Source organism: Phaseolus vulgaris, chromosome 8, assembly GCF_000499845.2.
Source record: "Phaseolus vulgaris cultivar G19833 chromosome 8, P. vulgaris v2.0, whole genome shotgun sequence".
Classification (NCBI taxonomy): domain Eukaryota; kingdom Viridiplantae; phylum Streptophyta; class Magnoliopsida; order Fabales; family Fabaceae; genus Phaseolus; species Phaseolus vulgaris.
Window position 1 is genome coordinate 55,179,337 of NC_023752.2, and position 18,463 is coordinate 55,197,799.

The window sequence follows — 18,463 nt, forward strand, 5'->3', positions numbered from 1 at the left end:
TTTCACTCCCAGAAATCTAGTCCCTCATGCTTTGGTGTGTGTTTTGATATTAAGAATGTTGTGATCATAGGTATTTCCGCTCAAAACATTCTCTCCTCCATTTCATTTGTCATTCTCAATTATTATTATTCCAAATACCCATCTCTGGTGACAGAATCTGTTAACCTCGAGTGACCTTGGTGTTTAGCTTTTGTAATAGATGTTGTATGTGAAGCTTTCAAGAACTATTCTTGTTGTTTATCATTGTTACTCCTACTTGTTCCAGTTTTCTTCTCTTGAATATAATGTGTGGGTCTAGAGTTGTTTTGATCAACACCATTAGGTTCTCAGCAATTTGTTGTATGAAGTGGTATCGGTCCCCTCTTTGTTGTTTTACCCGCTTCGATTCAACTTTGTGTGATAATCCACATAAATTCCTTCATAAATTGACAAATCACAAACAGATGGTGATAAACGTTGGGAAAATTGTGTCCACGCCATTGAAAAAGTGTGAAGCTTCAACTTTATATATTCTCCCATCCAACACTAACTTACCAAATCGAGCTCATCAAGTAAGGTGCTTTGGAATCTAATTCTCCTTCGTTTTTCTTCCCCTTACTATTGATTCCAATCAATGACAAAATCAACACAGGTCCTTTCATATTAGAAAAATAAAAATAGTAATTACACATTTACAGTTAAATTTTCAACTTTAATTAAGGCTTAGCAAAATACAGAAAAAAGTATTTGTGCAAAAATAGAAAGGAAAGCAAAAGTTGGAAAGGAACAGAAGTTTTGTGAGTAGAAAGAGATCTGTAAATAGAATAGAATATAAGAGTGGTGTTCACTCTTCATTCTCCATCATATCAGAATTGAAGCGTTCTACCACGTAGGGTTCCCTTATTACCTTGTTCATTCTATATAAATTTTTATGCCTCATCTTATAAGTCTCTGTCATCGCCTACAATACAACAGTCACCATACTCTACTTGCCACTTCATTTTCCCAGGTAAATTCAATTATTCACTTTCTTCTCTATATATTTTTTAGCTTCAACTATGCTTCCTGTTTAAACCCTCCATGCCTTTGCCTAAATTATACATTTCCAAATAATTTCGCCTAAATTTTCTTTTATGCTTATCAAAATTACAAAACTATGATGTCTCTAAGTAAATAAGATGTGATGAAAGTGATTTGGAGAAAACACAAAAATTTAAAACATATCATGCTTATTACCTAAAACATCTTCTGTATTAAACTTAAAATTATAAAAATAGATTGATTTTAATTTTTTCCACCATTTTTTAATCCTTTAGCATATTATTTTATTTATTTTAGTCCATACACATATGACTTTTAATTATTTTTTTGACCTTACTATATAATTAAATGAATATATCTATGAAGTTTACACATTAAAAAGTAAAATTCCACTACAGGAAATAGTGGTGTTATCCTTCCTAAAAATTTCACACAAAAATTAAAGGAAGACACTAAATGATAATTAATATTAGCGTGAATTTAGTGTCCCATTAGAAATTGACTCTAATTTAAAGGTGGTTAATGCATTAGGGAGGACTATGAGGGGACATAATTATTTGTAACTTAGTGTCCCTTAAGCCTACATAAAGTAAAATAAATTATTTATTATTTAAACTATAGTGTGAGTTTAGCCAACATAAAGTAGACACAAAATTAAAAATAATAAAGTTAGTGTCAATTTGTTAACACTATAATAAATATAAAATTAAATTATTAAATTTAGTGTCGCATATGGGAACACTATATGAACGGAATAATGAAAAAGTAAACATTTAAAGGCAACTTAACCCACACATATATTAAAGTAATAAATAAAATGACCATCTTTGTAGCGTTTTCTTTCTCTTCAAAATATGGTCACACATTGATAAACCCACAGCTAGCATCTATATTTTTGTAGACAAATATTTTATTATTTAATTTAATATTATTAAAGTCATATCACCTAGATTGAAATTATAATTAAATTTATAAAATCACTAGGTAAGAATTATACTACTTGTAAATTGTTTTAAAGTTACATTCCACTTTTTAATTAAAAAACATTTTCAATTTAAAATAGGTGATTTCAATTACAAAACATGCAATATTTTTCAACAGTCAATTAAAATCTCAATTTCAAATTTTTTTCAACCTCCAATCCAAATTTCAATTATAACACTTCAATTTATTTTGAACAGTCAATCCAAATATCAATTTGCAATTAAACTAGAATTTTAAGTATAACACCTGCAATGTTTTTAATAGGAAATCCAAATTTAAATTTACAAGTTACAAATCAAAATGAATAAGAATTGATTTTCAATGTACTTGCAAAATTGATTTTTATATTGTCCTGTTCCGAACAGACCGACCCATTAGATGGCCCGATGACAGCATTATCATATAACGCGCTGATGCAAAAGCTCTGCTCGGATCAGTACCAACCGAGCAAGCCCAATCAAGAAGAGATGGGTTTAGGCAATATTTCCAATATTATCCAAGGAAAAGAAAGAATCTGGAAAATTAAATGTCCTACATGTCATACATTAAAAAAGACACTTAACGCCTTACTAAAGATAATATAGAATTAATCTTATTAATGCACGTGATTTTGATATACAATATCTCGATCTTTTTTAATGTTCTGATTTACTTGCGTAATATCCCTTATTATATTATAAAAATGTTTTGATTATATGACAGAATACCCCGATTTATATATAGGATATTCTGATTTTATGAAAGAATACTACGATATGTCACATTAAAACTAGAGAAACCAACGTAAAAAAATCCAAACCCATGAGGAGTAATCTCAACTCGAATTTTGACCCTATATTCACTATATACACATAATTTAATGCTCTTACTAACTTGAGAGTTTGAGTATTTTCTGCAGGTGAAGCCCCCTCATTCCTTGGGAGCTGAATCACTAGAGTTTGAAGGGAGACCACTCGAAGCCCATCCGGATTTCAACCGACCTCTTCTCGGTGAGAACAATTTCCTAAGACCTGCAATGCTTTTTAATAGGTAGTCCAAGTTTAAATTTGCAATCAATATGAAAGTTTAATTATAACACCTGCAAGTGGTTTCAAGTTCCAAATAAAAAACAATTGAATTTCAATGTACTTGCACAATTGATTTCCTAACACTTGCAATGCTTTTTAATAGGAAATCCAAATTTAAATTTGCAATCAATATGGAAGTTCAATTATAACACCTGCAATTGGTTTCAAGTTCCAAATCAAAGGAAAATGTCATCTCAAACTGGAATGTAATAGGAAATGTAATGTAAGTGGACATAAAGATAATATGACCTAAAATGGTTGCTACAAAGATGACAGTGGATTGTAAAATAGAAAAATCTATGAAAATGAATTGAGTATTGGTATGGGATTAATGAATAGAATAATACCTATACCAAAAGTATACTAAAATTGAAACATAAAATTTTGAATTAGTCAATTAAATTGAAGACATGCATATTAGTTAATTTTAATTACAAAATGATGAACTCAAGGCAGGAGTTGATCACCAAAGTTCTGAGCATAGTGAGGGTGAACATGAGTCGTGTCTATTGAGGTGTCACCCTGTTGCCACTCCATCATCATAACTAATTTTTGCTCCATGGACTTTATTTTATCTTCCAACATTGCATACTTTTGATTTGCTTGATCAGCTATTTGATTTGCTTGATTTGCTCTTTCATTTGCTTGATCAACTCTTTCATTTGCTTGCAGTACTTGTTGATGAAGTTGTTCATTATGAGATAAGTAATCACTGGAAGGAGCCCATAATGAAGGTTGAGTCAGGAAGACACTCCAGGGCGAATGTTGGTAGCCAAATCTGCAGTGCCATAACATCGACCTCTACTCTTGCCTCCGACAACATCCTTCTAGCATTGAAGTTTTGTTGTTGGATTGATCTCTTGGAGGTTAGAAATTGATCCTTTAGAGTTGTCAAATTGGAGGGATTTCAACCGCTCATGGTAGGTTTCCTAGTGCATTGTGGAAATTCTAAGTGGGACAATACTAAATTAGAAATATAAATCGTGTACACAAAATTAGAACAATAGCTTACATAAGTCTGTCGGGCACGACTATCTACCCAAAGTCCATCATTCTTAGTGTGTGGCCATGGATAACTCATCGGGTTCAACCGGTCGACCAAATTTACGTTCCTAAAATAAATGGAAAAGTTATCAACATTAGATTTACTGAATTCAGGCTTATGTACCGAAATATAGATACTTACTAGGCCCAATGCAATGTCAAGGTGTGATTTATGGCCAGTAGAGTGCAATGTCCCACCTCGAGTCGATGACCTATTCAATTTATTTTGGACTGATTTCTCTTTGAACTTTTTAGAATCTCAATAGTTTAAGAGACTAATCCATGCTTTTTCTTATAATGTTCATTCGATTATAAGGATTGAGTAAGTAGTTTAACCTATGTTAACACCATTTTTTTGTGAATTTTTTTTATGAAAACATATTAAATTGGAATAAACTATTTTATTACTTTAAGACAAGGAAAAGGTACCCATTATATACCATTTATTACTCCAACAATTCAATATTGAATCCTAACTTAAGTGTTAGATACAAGTACCATCCACTTTGACCAAGGCCGAAGATCGAGACCTGGGAGAGACCGAAGACTGAGACCTAGGAGAGACGATCGAAGACCAAATTCATATAGGAGAAACGCATAAGAGAATATTCGCACCGTAGCAAAAAGACCTTCCCAACCCATACAAGATCAATTTCATAGTTGCAGACCTATAACTACTCTATTTTGAATCTCACCGTTATGCGTACAAGCTCACTCCCCACCACCCGGAACCTTTATTGTCACAACACTCATACTTGCAATTGTCCTATCACATATGAGTTTGTGAAGCTCGACTTTGGAAACATATTTCTCAACCATGTCCAAACTTTTATTTGTTCTATACTATTGACTTTCTCCGTAAGCATGAATAGTCCAGAGGCTCAAGGAAAAAGAAGATGTGGCAGATAGACTGTGCTATGGGTATAAATGAAGGACACATAGTAAGATAAAATAATTTGTGTGTATTATTGTAACGTAACATAACAACCTTTTAAGGATACATGATGTGTGGAAAGAAAAAAAACTATTGGGTTGAACTAAAACTTAACCAAATAAACTCAAGCCCAACCAACCCAAAACATCAACCCCCCCCTTCAAGCTGGTGGATGTATATTCAGAACACCAAGCTTGGTAACAAGTTTATGAAAAATTGCATAGTTGACGGACTTTGTAAGAATGTTTGCTGGTTGTTCTTGAGACCTTATGGGAAGAAGATGAAAGAGCCCACGCTGCAATTTCTCTCTTACAACATTGCAGTCAATGTCAAGATGCTTGATTCTCTCATGAAATTCGTTGTTGTGAGCTATATGTCTTGCTGATTAACTATCACAAAAGAGGCTTGTAGCATTGTTGACTTTGATGCAGAGGTCTTTGAGTAGATATACAAGCCATTGTATTTCACAACATGTAGTGGCTAGAGCACAGTATTCAACTTCGGGGGATGATCTAGAAATGGTGCTTTGCTTCTTGGTTTTCCATGATATCAAAGAGTCTCCAAGGAAGATGCAAAAACCAGTGTGTTGAGCGATGTGTGGTTATACAAGAAGCCTAATCAGAGTCACTAAAAGCTTTAAGTTGAATATCAGTATTTTTAGGAAAGAATATACCTTAAGCTGGAGAGAATTTGATGTATCTTAAAATTCTCTGAATGGCTTGATGGTGAAACTTTGATGGGGCCTGGACAAACTAGCTGAGGAATTGAACAGAAAAGCTAATATCTGGTCTGGTGTTCACAAGATATAATAATCTTCCAATGATTCTTTGATATAGAGTTATGTTGTGTACTGGCAAACTTTGATAAAAAAGCTTGTCATTCTTTTCTGTCATAGGAGTGTTTGCAGGTTTTGCACCAAGCATACTTGCATTAGTCAAAATATCGAGAGCATATTTCCTTTGGCATATATGTATACCCTTACGTGTTTTAGAGATTTCCAGACCCAAGAAAAACTTGAGATGACCCAAGTCTTTTATTTTGAAAACAAAATTTAAAGAATTTTTGACAATATCTATATCTTTTATATCATTTCCAGCAATCAATATATCATCCACATATATAAGTAAAGCAATAAAGGAAGTCTTAGATTTTCTGATGAAAAGAGAATTATCAGCTTTGGATTGAACAAAATTAATGCTGTAAAGAAAAGAACTTAACTTATCATACCATTGTTTGTTGGCCTGTTTCAGACCATACAAAGCTTTGGTTAACTTGCAAACCTGATTACTTCTCACTGTGGTGATACCAGGAGGCAAGCTCATATAAACTTCCTCTTATAGATCTCCATGCAGAAAGGCATTGTTCACATCCAGTTGTTCCAAGTGCCAATCCATAACAGCAACTACAACCAAGATGGTGCGTATAATTGTGAGTCTTGCTACGGGTGAGTAAGTGTCCATGTAGTCAATGCCTTCACGTTGTGTGTAGCCTTTTGCTACAAGTCTTGCTTTGTATCGTTCGATTTGACCATATGCTTTGTGTTTGGTCTTATACACCCATTTCCAGCCAATGGGAATCTTGTTGTGAGGAAGGTCTACAATATCCCATGTTTTATTTGCTTCAAGTGCTTCTATTTCAGCTCTCATAGCCTCCATCCATTCAGGGTAGAATTTTGCCTCCTCATAACATTTTGGCTCAGTTTTGGAGGAGATAGACAAAGTATACTTTAGTTATTTTTCAGATAATCTTTTATAGGACATAACCAAATCAAGAGGATAACGTACCTTGTCTTTCGATTTTTCTTCACATGGTGATATCATGAGCTGATGATGATAGTCTTCAAGAAATGTTGGAGTTCTCCTGGTTCTGGTGGACCTCAGTTGTTCTTGTTATGTGAAATTTTCAGCTTCATTTTGTATAGAGAGATCATCATGTATCATGGTTTTCGTTTGTTCAGTCCGATTTTCTGTCTCCCTTTGTATATGAGTATCATCATATACAATTCCTGTGAAGTCATCATTTTCTTGTATGACAGCTTGATCAATTTCATTATGAGGCTTGCAAAAAGAGGATTCATAGAAAATAACATTTCTAGATATAAAAACTTTTCTAGTTTGAATATCCATAACAACATAACCCTTTGTACCTTGTTTAAAACCAAGAAAAATACACTTACGTGCCTTAGGATCAAGCTTATGTCTATTTTGTTCAAGAGTGGATGCAAAGCAGAGACAACCAAAAACTTTAATATCAGAAAGACAAGGTGCAGTACTATATAAGAGCCCATAAGGAGATTTGTTATGAATAACAGGGGAAGGAAGTCGATTAATAAAAAAAACATAATGCAAAACAGCATAACACCAAAAAACTTTGGGCAATCTGGACTGAAATATAAGGCACCGAGTGATATTAAGAATATGTTGATGTTTCCTTTCAACAATGGAGTTTTGTTGAGGGGTTTCATTACAAGAGGTTTGATGAATTATGTCATGCTTTTCATAAAAATCTTTCCAATAGAACTCTTTACCATTGTTAGTTCTAATAATTTTCACATTCTTGCAAAACTGATTTTAATATAAACAATAAAACTTTGTAAAAGGTCTCTAGTTTCACTTTTATTTTTCATCAGATGAACCCAAGTATGTCTGCTAAAATCATTCACAATAGTTAAAAAATATTTATGACCGTGCAAAGAAGGAATACCTAGAGGTCCCCATATGTCTATATGAATAAGATAAAAAAACGTTTTGGCTATTGGTTTTGCTAAGAGGAAAAGGCAATTTATGTTGTTTTGCAAGATGACAGGGAGCACAAATATTCTTATTATTGTAATGTCTATCAGAATATTGTGTAGCTAAACAATCTAATATTCTATTTGAAGGATGACCCATCCTACAATGCCAAATATCCAGATTGTGTACAGTATCAAAAGAGTCAACATGTAAAGTGTAAACATAATTATTTTCTTCATCAGCATACAAATGATAGAGTCCATTTTGAATTTCATCTTGACCAATCATCCTCAAGGAATTCTTCTCCTGAATTTGACAAATATTGTGAGTAAAGACAAGTTGACATTTTAAAGAATATATAAGGCGTTGAACAGATATGATATTTAGAGTAAAATCTGGAATATACAGGACATTATACAAGTAATGTTTTTGGAAAGAAAAACAGTTCCAGCATGAGTAACACACACATACTAATTGTTAGGTAGCTTGACCCTTACTGATTTTATTTTGTGATAGCTTATGAAAAGAGAAATAGAACAAGCTACGTGATCAGTGGCACCCGTGTCAAGAATCCAAAAACACTTACCCTCTTTACTTGGATTTCATTTTGAAGTTTCACCCATTGTATTGTTTACTGCCCTTTCTTTGAATTTTGAATTTTGGATCATGTCAACGAGCTGTTGCAGTTGCTCAGGACCGAGGGATTCAAAGATTTTCTCATTGTGGGTCTTACCTTGTGAAGGCTCTTCATTCTCACCATCACAATCCTTGTTTCTCTCAATGGCATTCGCAGTGTAGTTAGTTTTCTGCTTCATCCATGGTGGAAAACCGTGTTTCAGCGGTGTGGTTCATCTTGTTACAGAAAGAGCATTGCTTCCCATAGTTCTTTCCTCTTCCTCTTCCTTGGTTCCACCATCCATGGTTAACCTTGTTGTTCGTTCTTTGGCTCTGATGGTTAACTCTATTGAGCAAGATCTTTGTATCCATGCCTATATTCTCATTCAGATCCGTTTCTTGTTGCATAACAAGTGAGAAGACGCAATTGATATTTGTAGGGGTTCCATGAGAAGGACTTGTATTTTGACAGTGTTATAATTTTCTCCCAATCCTTTCAAGAAACACATAACCCGCTCCGAGTCTCTGTAGCTTGCCATTGCCTTCATCACATCGCAACTTCATTTAACTTTGCAAGTGCAAACAGGTAATGGTCACAAAGAATCCAATTCTTCCTATAAAATCTTCGAGTCTGTGAAGTAATCTGTGATGTTCCTCTCACCCTGCTTAACAGAATTGATTTCTTGTAAGAGATCTAAGGCACGAAAATGATTTCTTTTTGAGAATCGTTCTTTAAGATCTTCCCACAACTCCTTTGCATTATCAATATACACGGTGCTTTGCACTATCTGAGTTGTCAGTGTGTGTGTGTGTGATCCATGAAACCACCATGACGTTGCATCTTTCCCAGGCTTCATAATTTTCATCATCACGGGTTGGTTCCGAGATATCACCATTGACGAACTTGTACTTGTTCTTTGAAAGCAAGGCTCGTTTCATAGACCGACTCCAGGAGTGATAATTGGATCCGTCAAGCTGTGGCGTAACAAGAACCACACCTGGGTTTTCTCCTGGATGAAGGTAGTAGGCACTGATAGGGTTTTGTTGATCATTTTGTTGGGTCGCGGATTGATCTTTCTGTTGGGTCGCAACCATGAAAAGGGGCAAGGAAAATCAAGAAACAAAATAGGAAAATTAAAGGAATGAAGGGGAAGAAGAGAACCAGTGGCAGCGGAGCAGAGCGGGTTAGACCCGCTCTGATACCATATTGACTTTCTCCATAAGCATGAACAGTCCAGAGGCTCAAGGAAGAAGAAGATGTGGCAGAGAGACTGTGTTGTGGGTATGAATGAAGGACATATAGTAAGAGAAAACAATTTGTGTGTATTATTGTAACGTAGCATAACAACCTTATAAGGATACATGATGTGTGGAAAGAAAAAAACTATTGTACTAAACTAAAACTTAACCAAATAAACTCAAGCCCAACCAACCCAAAACATCAAAATATACAAAAAAAATAAATAAATATCTTTTGTATCTACCCTCCCACTCTTAAAGAGAACACTATTTATGTGGTTCCATATGTTCTTAACTATTGTTATCCGCATGCACTTTCATGCTCAGTTTTCTTTGGTATTCATTTCCATTAGACTAACTTGTTGGAAGTTCAACTTAGCTTAATGTGAAGAGCAAAGCTTGTCTCTGACCATTTATTACAGACATTTCACACGAGTTCTACTATTTTACAACTAAAAAACATTGACCCTCTATGCAAAATGTTGTGTTGAAGGTAACGCCTTCCCTTTTCAAAACAAATTATATATCTCTAAATATTCCCCTCTATGCTCTCATTATTTTTTTTTATCAAATAAATAAATAAATAAAAATTAAAAGGGGGAGCTTATACAGGTGATTCTACAGGAATAATTTACAATGCTTACATACCTCTCCTAATGAAACTACAACTTACAAAGGTATATGTATTGTAGAGATGACTCCAGGACTAGTATAGAAACCTTCAAAACTAAAAAGCTCCCAAATGAACCAAACACCAATACCAAAAAATATCAAAAAATATATTTTTACATGACCTTTCGTAGCAGTTAGTCAACTTATGGCTTTAGAAGTGAATATAACAGTGATCAACATCAGCAACAAGAAGTTAGCTGCAACAAGAAGTTAGCTGCAACAAGACACATTATGCCCTCTATATCCTACCCTCCAAGTCCTATTCTCCTCAAACGCCCTCCTTATCTCTCCCGCATACCATACGTACATCCTTCCACCACCATGATTAACGTTTTTCATATATATATATATATATGAGTTATGAAGATTTCATTAATAGTTATAATCAAAACCTATTACTTATTCTAACACGTTAGATGAATAAAACTATACATGGTCGAAGGGCCTTTTCTAAACTATAACTTTCTCTAATCATTATTAGATCGTTTAAATCACAGATAAAACATATCGTTCATAGCACAAATATAACATTCATTCTAAATTGAGTTATGTAATCAATAAGTCTTATCATATCGCCTATCATGAACAATTCTATCAAATTGTCTGTCATGAACAAAAAGTTGTAGTTGCTTAGAGTGTTTACTACTTACTGCAGTTGTACAAAGCATCACTAGATCACTACTAACATAAATAACTAATGAAGATATATAATAGACGCTTAAACCGTTTATCAAGAACTTATGTTGTAGATATTGTCACCGTAGAAACATTGTTTATATCTTTCAAATATACAAGTAAGTCATTCAAACAAATTTTGTTATCATCAAACATAAAGACATGAACTCATAGGTCGTCTAGTGTTTATCAGATCATCTATAAAGTTTTAGACCGTCCAAGGTTTCAACAAATGCAATACATGTTATCTGGACTAGATTTAACTTTTTTGTTAGTTTATGTTTCATAAAAATATAAGAACATAAACTTCACATGTGTAAGGTTTAAATAAGTGGCTTGTATGTTTTCAATTAAGTGAGCTTTTGTAAGGTTTACTCCTTTAGTTGTGAGGGTTAGGTTGTTTGGAAGGGGTGTGGGGATTTATTGTGTTATGATTTATATAATGGTTGAACCACTCCTAAAGTGATTTTCATATATTTATTTATTTTTGCCGATAAAAAAAACTTAACAGAACGGTGTAGATAAATCGTTTAGATTGTTCATGATCTCAACAATCTCCCTATTTTTAATGGTTAAAAAAAATACTTGTTCAAACAGTAGAATACCAAAAATAATGATTTCAAGCATTAACCTTAAGAACTTAAACGCTGCTATTTCTCTTGTCCCACTTGATAGTGAAATATTAGTTTTATAGTATAGTATTCCTTATATCATGCTCTTTTGTACTAAAATTCATGAAATCTTAATTGTTATGATTTTTTTATAACTAGTTTTTAACGGACTTATCTACCATATATTTATCTTTTAATAATTATGTCTCTAAATATTCCAAGATCTCATAGTTCAACGTTGTTTGATATATGGATATGGATATATGGCAACCAGAGTAGTTACTTTGTTGAAGCAATTGGGATTTCATAATGTGAAGCAAATTCTATCCTTGAACGTTTTAGTTTATCAATAGTTTTAAAAATTAACGAAAATGTATTCACATATCCAATGAGGTCTATCCTTTACCCATACTTTGGTTATAAAGACATTTTTTTAACTTTTGCTTGCTACCCCTTTTTTAATTTATGACTGTGAAGAGGTGTCCAAATATTTGAAGTCTCCAAAATAAAGAAAATGAAAATTTATTTCATTATAATGATATATATTGATTGACCTTAAAATATGTCTATTTGGCACACAAATTCTACAACATAAGTTTTACTTTTATTGGGGAGTTATTTATATGTACAATATATCTTAATTCTTAGATATATTATGCTATTAGGAAGCACTTGGAGTGACCAGAAAGCTCTATAATTTTATATCAAAATCTTATTTTGTATCAGTCCATATTAAAAAGCAGGGTAAATATTAAATTGGGTAACGGCCAAATGTAAATGGAACTGAACAAATTTTTTTTTAAATAGATTGGAGAAACCTTCTATTTTATTAATTTTTTTCTGGTAAAAAAACAGGTTAAAAAGAAGTACTGTTATGATTGTTTAGGTTTAATTAAAATGATTCATTTATTTAAAAAAATTAAACTAAAACACGAGCACTCCTAAATAATAAAAGAATAATTTGATCGGTCAGAGGAGTAATACATCAAAGTGCTATAATTTTTATCCAAATTTATAGTAAATTTTTTTAAAAGAATTAAACAAATAATAGATTGTAGTTGAAAGTTTCACTTTACTAAAAAAAAGTCACAATACTAAACATGATCTTCTTGAAAAGTATATGGAAAAAACGTGTTCCAAGTGCTTAAAAAGCATTTAGCATGATTTATTTATATTTTTTATTATTATTTTTTGTTTAATTAGAAGTCAAGGTCACTAAGTAAAGGTCCCCCAACCCTGTAAATATATAACTTTGATTTGTTCTGTTTGTCCTTGGAATTAAAAATGAATGAGAAGTCATGGCCGCCACCTACACAAAGTACGAGATTGGTTGTGAAAATAATGTTAAGATGTTGTTACAAGTAAGCACATTTACTAAGTTATTAATACGACATATGGAACTGAACCAATCAACAATCATATTTATTTGCATTCAAACTGTCTGTCTCTTACACTTTTATTTTTTTTCTTATCAACAATGAATTAATGAATAAAAAACGGAATATTTAAGAATATACATATAACTAAAAAGCATAGAGAAACTTTCAATTACTCAACCAAAGACAAAAGATTTGTTCCTAAGACAATACAACATGAAAAGAGATAAATTCCTCCTCTTGATTATGCACCAGCAGCAGGATTTTCCAGGATTGCTCTTCTCCAATTCTGAGTCTTCGTGGGTGATGCTCCTCCCTATTACAAGTCCTAGGCTCCAGCGCCTTTGCATCCCTTAGCGAAACCGTCTCTAAGGTACCCCAACCTTTCAGCCTACAGTCTTGCAGCCTTTCATTTATTTTGTACTACTCATTACACGTTTTACACATTATTTGGTATGAAGAGTGATAAGAGAGAGAATGAGGAAGAGAAGATAAACAAAGGAATGCCAGCAACAACTGTCGGTGTTGACCTTATTAGAAGGGTGAAGATAAGTGGAATAAGTGAGAGATACTGAGAAAGTTTTTCAATTAGGACATGATTAGATTATGAAGTGAACTAAGAAAAAAAAAAGTCAGAAATGATGTGATTTAAATTTAAAAGAAAAAAGTTTGAAATTTTTATTGAACAATTTGATTGATATAATAAATAAAATAAAAAGTTATATATTTATAAAATTATTAAATTATTTTTAGTATTATTATTTATATTTTATATTGCAAAATATAGAGAAATAATGTATCTTTGATTTCATGAATGAAACTAATCAATCAATCCAGAAAGTATTTTGTATGATGTCCTCAGGGAAAGCAGAAGTGTTTATCGTTTGAATCGTTCTTCTGAATGTTTATATGATACACTCGCTAGATAAAATTATATTCGTCCAAGTAGAAATATCGTTTGATGTACATATTCAAATGAATTTTCTAGTTTTCTTTTGGATATTTAGACTATTTATATGTATGTTTATATGTAAAAAAATTTGAATTTTATGCTTGAATGGTTTATTCTTTTAATTAAATTAAATTGTGATGTATACATATCTTGGGAAAGATTTGTGAATTGTGAATTGTGATATGATATGATATTGTTTATTAAGTATCACAATTTATGAAAGAGATCATTAACTTCATTGATGGTCTAAATCATATAATCTAAGACATTAGGTGGTGAGAAGTGTAAGAACTAATGGAGGGAAATAAAAGAAGATAAAAGTTTGTGACAACTGATTGAACGTAATTGCACAAAATTGCAAAACTGATCTTAAGAATAGGAATAAAATAGGAATACTAACGGGCTGTAATAATAACGGTAAAATAATTTAAGGGTAATAAAATCAGAATTAATAATAATAAAATATGAATTAATAACCAACATCATCCCTTAATTATGATTTGGAACAACCTTCCCAATTTGAGTCATGATATTGTTTTTCTCAATCATGAATTCTTCGTTCATAGCCTTTTGCCATTTAGGGTGTTGAATGACATCGGCAAGTCTCACAGGTTCTAATTCTGCAAGAAAAGCATAGTGAACCAAATCTCCATTGTCATCAACTTCATCATCAAGATTTACTTCGCAATCTTGAAGATGTACAGGTTGTCGTTGTTGCCTTCTTGGTCGCTCCATCATAGTTACAATTGGAGTTGCAACTTTAGGTTGAATTACAACTTCAGGTTGAACTGTAGGTGCTTCAAAAGTGACTCAATCTTCCGCATCATCGTTCAAAATGTAAATATATCGTTTTTTTGAATCCATTTCAACTGTTGCATTTCATTGTCATTCCTCATCTTCGACAAATGTAACATCACGACTAACAATCACCTTCTTTGTCATTGGATTGTACAGTTTGTATCCCTCGTGCTTATATCCAATGCAAATGGTCTTCACTGCCTTATCATCCAACTTCGATCTTGCTGCCTTGGGAACATGAGCATAAGTAATTGACCCAAATACCTTCAAGTGTTGCACATTGTGTTTGAATCCACTCCATGCCTCAATCGGAGTTGTGTTAGGAACACTCCGAGTGGGTGATCTGTTTATCAAATATACCGCACATGTTACGGCCTCAGCCCAAAAATAATTTGGCATACCTTTCTCTTTAAGCATGTTCCTCACCATGTCCATGATTGTTCTATTCTTTCTCTCAGCAACTCCGTTGTGTTGAGGTGTGTAGGGGCAAGTTATGTTATGTTCACCCAAGTTCTTCACAGTGCCTCTTGAATTGATTAGACTTGTACTCACGTCCTCCATCACTACGCACCATCTTAATTTGTTTGTCACTCTCTCTTTCAACAAATGCTTTAAATATTTTAAAACAGTGGAATACCTCATCCTAGCTTTCCAATACATAAATCCACATAAATCCAGGTTTTCCTTGAAAAATCATCAATAAAGGTTAAAAAATACTTATTACCTCCAACTGATGATATGTTCATCGGGCTACAAACATCTGTATGAACAAGCTCCAAAGGAAATTTTGCACGCCAAGGCTCCTTAACAAATGATATCCTATGATTCTTTCAAAAAAATGCAAGTCTCACACAATTGATCAGGGTGATGAATATGGGTAAACAATTCACTAAATTTCTTTTGGAAAGATTTTCCAAACTCTGAAAATTTAAGTGCCCAAAGCGTAAATGCCATAACCACGATTCATTATTCACTATTGCATTCAAGCACTTGAAATCACCTATATGAGTATCTACTGGAAACAAAACATGCGGTTTTTTGATAAAAAGGTTTTAAGAATCAAATTACTTTTTTTATCAAAAAGTGAGAATTTATTTTCAACTATGTGCATCAAGTACATAGAAAATATCATAGATGTACCTGTGATCATCATTCTTCAATGTGATAAGAATTCGCCATTTCCCAGTCACCAGAACGAACCTGCCATCACCGGAATGGACACTTGAGGCGGCTTCCTCACCGGAAAAGTCTGCTTAACTTCTTCAGGTGATGACACATGCTCCATGCTTTCATTGCTTTGAGTCTGCTTTTCATTTTGCTTCAATGCATCAGAAGAATCTTCCTCACACTTGGCATGTGAACTCATCTCTTGATCTACATTTCTAATTCCACGGCCACGACCCCTACCTCTGCCCCTGGTATGTCCAGGCTCTGCCTGCTCAAATCATGAAAAAAAAATCATTATTCAGATAACATTTAACATCAAACAGCTGTTCTTTAGAATGCTGCGTCTCTTAGCTAGAACTTCCACATAAGGTGCTAGCGCCAATTCTATAGTTTGCACAATTACAACAACACTTTTCACCATAACTTTCCAGATGGTTTTAAAGACTAAATGTAGTTGCATTCATAAGCCACTAGTAAACTTCCCTAATGACTTAAAGTAAAGAGAAACAGCAAAATTAAAAATTTGTAAAGAGAAATAGCAAAATTGAAAAAACAGAATCATCAGTTAAAACAGAAACTAAATAAAAGAAGATAAGATATGATTAATCAAAAAACGATTAAATAAGATAAAGAAATGAAATAAAATAGGATATGATAATATTATATATTTTTTGGAATTCTGTTTTTTTCAAATTTATAAAACTAAAAACAGAATTCAAACTAAAACCGAAATTAATTTTATTTTTTTATTTTTTTTCAAATTCAAAATTTGTATTTCTTGTAAGAATGAATATTTTTGAATTAAATAATTTTTTTATTTTAGTATAAAATAAAATTAAAACTAAAAGAAAAATAGGGAAGAACTTGAACAATTATACGTGTGACTATTTGATTTCTAATGTACTAGGTGAAAAAATATGAGATTTTTCTAAATTTCACACTATCTAAGTCGATTTTTAGACAAGACATGATAGATTGAGTTGAATATTTATAGCATCTTCAAATATTGGATTGAATGTATAGAGTGAAATAGAAATTAAAGGTTAAGGGATTTAAAACCACAAAACATAGTAAAAATAAATAAATATCAAAACAAAAAATTAGGATATTAAAAAAAAATCAATTCCCGTATTCAACAATCAAACAATCCAAAAATATAATTATCTAAAGATTATATTCAAATTTAAATAGTTAACCGATTCAATTAATCAACAAAACTCATTTATACAAATTAAATATTAATATCATTTAATTTAATCTGTATTTAATTATTAAATTAAAATTCAATCGATTTTTAATTTAAATTATAATTTAATTCATATTAAAAATAAAACCAAAATTAGAGAAGAAAAAAAATTTAACAAACTATCAATACAATACTCAATCTGTATTGCTTGATGTTGATTCAATAACATGATCGTTGGATATTTAATTTTCTATTAAAAAATAACATAAATTATTATAGGAAAAAATGATTTTAACGGAATTTATTTTTAGATTATTTAGGATTAAAATTTCTATTAAGTCATTTATTCAGGGTTGTAGTTTTTCCCGCTAAACCATTTTTGGGGTTTTCAGGAAAAGTCTTTCAGAACCCCTGTTAAATATCATGGGTTTAAAAACCTCTGGAAAATACCATGAGTTTCAAAATAACCTTCAACCCGATTATTAACTTCCGTATAATACATTCTCTCATTAAGAGTAGACACATTGTTCTCCGGCACAGGCTCAATAGCCGCCGACGACAGTCCTAGCAAGAAATCGCAATTCAGCCACACTTATGTCTATTATATCTAGAGAGAAGAAACACTAAATATGACATTATCTTCTTCTTACTTGCTTCTTTTATCACCTTACTGCCCCAACTTGGGTCACAAACCACTCTTACCTAACTCAACAACAACTAGTGTTTATCACTGCTTTATATATCCTAAATAATTGTATTATCTCTTAGATGTGGGCTTCAATTGTTCTTGGCTAAAGATTGGAAGAACATATTGCGAGGAGAAATTAACTTTATCACTTCTCACTTTCACAGTGAATTAATTATTAGATGTATTTTAAAATAAATATCTTAATTTAAAATATTTCAAAATTATGAGAATTAAATATTAACAATTATAACTAAAATTGCACATAAAATATACGTACATGTTAAAACAAAATAAGTCAAGTTTTTTTTTAAGTATGAGCTCATAACAAAAAAACTAGGAATTATATAAACCAACTACCATCAATCATAAAAAAATACGCAAATATTGTTGAAATACTTATTATCCAAGATTAGTTGTTGAAATACTTATTATCCAAGGTTATTTTGCTGAGTTTTTAAAATAAATTTTTGAAACTTTAGAAAACTTATTTGTAATATAAAGTTATACTTTTAAAATTTTAGAGAATTTAGTTATAAAATATATTAAATTGTTTAGTTTTTAGTTATTTATTTATAAATAGATTTAATTATATTTATTTATTGAAGTTTAAAAAATTTGGAGTGTTTTATTGAGGTTCTACCATAAATCTTTGGAATTTAACAAACTTTAAAAAAACTCTGTTATTTTGTTGATCTTTTAGAAA

The 18,463-nt window shown here is 31.9% G+C and overlaps 1 protein-coding gene across 1 annotated transcript; it reads right to left on the bottom strand.

Moving 5' to 3' along the window:
- Positions 1-6,383: 6,383 nt before the first annotated feature.
- On the bottom strand, positions 6,384-6,704 carry LOC137825369 (uncharacterized mitochondrial protein AtMg00820-like). Its single transcript, XM_068631040.1, has one exon. The coding sequence runs from the start codon at positions 6,702-6,704 to the stop codon at positions 6,384-6,386; it is 321 nt and encodes a 106-aa protein (XP_068487141.1).
- Between the last annotated feature and the right edge of the window lie 11,759 nt (positions 6,705-18,463).

Excerpts from the sequence above, each read along its gene's own strand:
- LOC137825369 (XM_068631040.1), bottom strand. The coding sequence starts at position 6,704 with ATGGAGGCTATGAGAGCTGAAATAGAAGCACTTGAAGCAAATAAAACA.